This window comes from Penaeus vannamei, chromosome 35, assembly GCF_042767895.1.
Source record: "Penaeus vannamei isolate JL-2024 chromosome 35, ASM4276789v1, whole genome shotgun sequence".
NCBI classification, from domain to species: Eukaryota; Metazoa; Arthropoda; class Malacostraca; order Decapoda; family Penaeidae; genus Penaeus; species Penaeus vannamei.
The window spans coordinates 23,499,344-23,504,343 of NC_091583.1; the positions used below are offsets into that span (position 1 = coordinate 23,499,344).

General features: G+C 34.1%; 1 protein-coding gene across 1 annotated transcript in view; it reads right to left on the reverse strand.

Annotated features, from left to right (window-relative positions):
* The window catches only part of Deaf1 (deformed epidermal autoregulatory factor 1), a 10,337-nt gene that overhangs the window by 1,402 nt on the left and 3,935 nt on the right, over window positions 1-5,000 (reverse strand). The window contains exons 2-9 of the mRNA XM_027377381.2: window positions 4,263-4,406; window positions 3,861-4,006; window positions 3,285-3,384; window positions 2,692-2,821; window positions 2,294-2,484; window positions 1,261-1,427; window positions 748-883; window positions 1-423 (exon numbers count right to left, since the gene is read on the reverse strand). The exon at window positions 1-423 is cut by the window's left edge and continues 1,402 nt beyond it. Coding sequence (XP_027233182.1) covers window positions 232-423; window positions 748-883; window positions 1,261-1,427; window positions 2,294-2,484; window positions 2,692-2,821; window positions 3,285-3,384; window positions 3,861-4,006; window positions 4,263-4,406 — 1,206 coding nt within the window. The 3' untranslated portion in view covers window positions 1-231. The remainder of the gene's footprint in view (window positions 424-747; window positions 884-1,260; window positions 1,428-2,293; window positions 2,485-2,691; window positions 2,822-3,284; window positions 3,385-3,860; window positions 4,007-4,262; window positions 4,407-5,000) is intronic.

Consider the following 5,000-nt stretch of genomic DNA (forward strand, 5'->3'; position numbering starts at 1 on the left):
GTAACTTTATGGTTTTGAAATTAATAATGAGGCCTTACTTACTTTGTTTATAGAAGCTACCTGCACATTAAAAATACTGATAGGATATAGTGCTCAATATTATATTTTTTGTTGATATATACAATATCACAAAGCCTCAGGTTTAGCCTATGAAGGACATTATCAAAATTCCAATACATTTATGAACACAAATAAATCTTTAGTTGCCAATTTTCATTACACTTTTAGATTCTAGTCAGAAAGCATAAATATATATCCAGGAACTTGGGTTACAGTGCTCAGAGGATCTCCAGGAGGAGGACTAGTACGACCACACTCTCCTTGGTGGTTGGCCCAGTCTCGTCTCTGGCAAAAGTCGCTGCAATAAGCTCTGTTGTGGCAGCCAGAGCATTCCAGTTCACTCTCCCGATTACAGTTGACACACTGGGGAGAAAAAAAAAATTTTAGCTTCCAAAATAAAAGATAAGTGTTTTCTATGGAATCCTAAAATTTCACATATTGCTGGAGGTTTGAAGAGATAAAAAAAAAAACTATGTTACATAATAAACTTACTTGCCCTTCAGATTCATTGTAAATAACATCATTATTTACAACAGAAATACCTTTACTGACAAAGAAATGCAGAGGCCTCTTAAAATTGTCGGCATATTTACTAGTAAATATTTTTGGTCACTATGTTAAAGCTGAAAAATAAAAATTATGCTGTAAAGTGAATAGTTTACCAACAGTCCCCATTTTTGTTCTTACCTTTTTCTTGACCCCATTAATAGGCGGTGCTGGCTTTAGCGTAGGAACATTTGATATCAAAGAATCTAGCATTATAGGTTGCAATGACTGATTCCCATCATCATCCCTCACTTGAACCAGGAATCCTTCTGATGGTCTGTCAAGGATAGATCAGAGTTTTTTATTTGACAGGAATCTTGTTAATTTAGTCAGAAAAAAATGGATCCTATACTTTATCGCTGCTATTGGCTAACAACAGGTATTTTAATGAAATAACCATGAATCAAAGTTCAATCAGTATTTCTATTTAAGACATTTTGCCTCAATATGAGGTACAAAAGTAGCAATATTCTTTCTTCCATTAACCTATTGCGAACAAGCATGAAGATTGTTCAATGGCCAACATTCTGGCCTGATGACTGATGTCAATAGGGTTTATAATTTAAAGTATGTTTATTAAGGTGCATTTGATATACCATCTATGAAGTTCAGTATCTGAAATACCACAATTAAAAAAAAAGTTCCATTACTTACTTGGTCATGTTTGATAACTGAGCCTCCAATTTTGCTTGCGTGACTGCTTCATCTTTCTCTTGCAAAAGTTTTCTTCGAAGTTCTAAAGTCTCTTGTTCTGTTCTATCTTTTAATTCTTCAAGTAAAGCTCGAGCTCCCGACACACTTCTCTCTAAACCTAATAAAACCTGAGGGTAAGAAACCACCAAAACCATTCAATACTTAGAAAGAGAGCAGGTCACAAAGGTCTATGTCAATGATAAGTGAGCTATTTCTCTGTTTCTTTGTCTATTTGCTTTGTAATGCTTCATTAGTCATTAGTTTTACCTTCCAAACAAGTTTACATGCAAAAAAAAAATAATAATAATAACAGAGATTCACTATATGCTAAACACATTTATACTTTTTCATGTTGATCCCTACTTCGAAACTATCAACAATCTCTAGACATGAAAATCCACCACAATACCAGTTTCAAAAACCTTACTAAATTCTTCAGCTTTAAAGAAATAGTTCAGTATTACATTATCTATCAAGGAACCTCCTTCCCTGATACATGGTGCTCCCTACAAATTTCTAGTTCATGCTGAACACCACCAAAACCAATGAAAGGTCTACAAAGTTCTGGACTTTTCACTGTTAGTTTTGTTATTGTCACGGAAAGATATTAAGGGAGACTTCAAAAACCTACCCACAGTGAAATACTTGTAAATATGTTATCTACTTTAAAATCAATCCTAAAGTTCATAGGAAATACAACCTGGCAGTCATGGACAACTGCTGTACTATCTTTGCATCTTGTAATGAACTCCATTGAAAAGGACTAATTAATTATGGCTTTCTTCTAGATAGGTTTCATTAATGTAATCTATGTTCTATAATATAAGGTTGGACACTTACATTATATACCTTTAGAAATCAAATGTCTTCGCTTCTGAATAATTAACCATGTCATTATTGTGGACTTCTGCAGGAATCTAGCTTTTAATGGAAATACAATGCAAAATACTAAAATACTCATATCAACAGGATATTAATACAGAAGTATCTCTACCTCATTCATACGATCCCAAGCTTTGTCCAAAGGCAGGTTTGAAAGGCTAACTGGGCAAGGGCTCCCAGCTGAAGAAGGGGCAGCAGTTGCCCCCTGGGGTGTGGTAGGTACTGCAGTGGTTGGGGTCCCTCCTCCAAGAACAATACCTGGCACCACAGTGAGTTCCCCTAATCCAGACACTGGTAAAGTCACTGAGAAAGAAAGATATTCTTTTAAGCTTATATCACAAGATTTATATTGAACATACCCTTAAAACCATACATATGGTTAAGTTTTAGATAACCCTTTAAGAAAAGCAATGTACTGTAGTATCTTATACAAAAATTATATTTTCATGAAATATAAAAAATCTCTTAACTCTTACTCCTGATCAAATGATGCCAGTGAATATGGTATACCTGTTGGTGTGGAAGATCCTGGGTCATCTGACAATGTTCTCTTCAGAACCTTTGCAGCAACTTCTGTGTCAATCATAAACTTATCTCTCTTTTTCCGTCTGTATGGACGGTGAAGACGAACTGCTCCAGCCTGTTTGGCAAAATTGTTTTTATAAGAAAAATATCTAACAAAAAAAAAAATAATAATGATTTCAGTTAATAAACACACACAAACCTGTGCCTGAGGAACACACACCTTCATAATATACAGCCATTTCTGGCAAGAGATATCTGACATATGTTTATGCAGACTCCAAAGGAATATCTCTATCTCTCTCTCTCTCTCTCTCTCTCTCTCTCTCTCTCTCTCTCTCTCTCTCTTTCTCTCTCTATCTCTCTCTCTCTCTCTCTCTCTCTCTCTCTCTCTCTCTCTCTCTCTCTCTCTCTCTCTCTCTCTCTCTCTCTCTCTCTCTCTCTCTCTCTCTCTCTCTCTCTCTCTCTCTCTCTCTTTTAAAGCCAACATAATGTTAGCTTTAACAACCTAAACCACAAGTTAGTATCAGTGGCATAGATTACATAATCAATGTTATAAAGACAGATCCCACATCACTCACCGCAGCATCACCATCTAAGCACGCTCCACAAGAGCAAGAAGTGGCATGAACCTGGAGATATCCTTCCTCTATCAGGGTAAGAAGACTCTGACCCTGAAATCTAAAACAAAATTCTGATCTAGCAACTGATATAAAAAAAATCATGTGGCAAGAAACATTGTAACCTATAATCCAGAAGGTAAAATATGAGAAATGGTAAAATTCAAATCTATAGAGTTAAGTAGTATATGTTAAATTTCATGTGTCAAATGCAAAAGAAACTACTGACCTATAAGATTCAAATGTCTTAAATTAATCATAAGGATGTACTTTTTATGAACATGTTTGTCAGAACAAACATGTTTATAAAAAGATAGATAGGTAGGTAGAGAGATAGATGGACAGACAGACAGAAAGATATATTCATAATCAGTTATGATATATTCAGTAAAATTCAGCAAAGCAAACATATAAAATATGCAGGAGGAATATAACACAACAGTACTCAAGCACATCTCCAAAATAGTAAAATAACTCATAAGCTTATAAGGATTATAAAACTCTCACATTGCAAAGAATCCTCCTAAATCCCTTTACCTGATGCTTCTTTTCCAGTCCTTGCTTGCAGACCTCCCACAGTGGGCTTCAAACTCCGTGGGCGTGTACCACAGTTTCCCTACCCTAATGCACTTCCCTCGAGAGCCTGAGCCAAAGCGATTCTTCACAAGTTCACCTGTCGTTTTCTGTAGTAATAAAAGAGAAAAGAATCAAAGAAGCAATTCAGTGACAGCACACCATCAAAGCTCAAACCAATATGAATGTCTCTGATACAGAAATACATATATATTCTTCAATAATTTTAAAGATGACCCTTGAATAGCAATACTGCAATACTGACATATTACTGTAATTTGGACAAACAACAAACAAAGGAATCTTAAACAAACAAACAAACATGCTAAGTTATGAAGTAAATATACAATACAAACATTGACTCACTTTACACCTAACAAGAAGCACTGGATCTTGTGCCGCCTCACGCCAGTCTGGTTCTATTGCAAATACTGGTGTTGCTTTCGAATCTTCACTGGATGATGCTGGCACAGGCGTCGTAATCCCACCTGAACTACAGCTATGGCCTTCCTGTTGAGAAAAAATGTTTCCGGTTTATATATAATGACCATACTTACTCTTTTTATCATACTTTGTAGGTTACAACATAAATTTCTATAGGTTATGTACAATAGTTAATATACTTATGAATTTAATAAGAAATATAAAGCAGTAATATTAGTACCAAGAATAAATATCTAATTATGATAATGATGATGATGATGATGATGATGATGATGATGATGATGATGATGATGATGATGATGATGATAATGATAATGATGATGATGATGATGATGATGATGATGATGATGACAAAGATGAAGATGAAGATGAAGATCATGATAACAATCTTAATAATAATAGTAATAATAATAATAACACTTATCATAATAGTAGTAACGATAATAATAACAACACTTATCATAATAGTAGTAATGATAATAATGACCTTTATAATGCTGCTGATGATGATAATGATAATGATTATCATTATTAACATTATCATTATCATTATCATAATGATACTGATTATAATAAAGATGATGATGATCATCATCATGATGATAACAATAATAATATTAATAATAATAATAATAATAATAATAATGATAATAATAATGA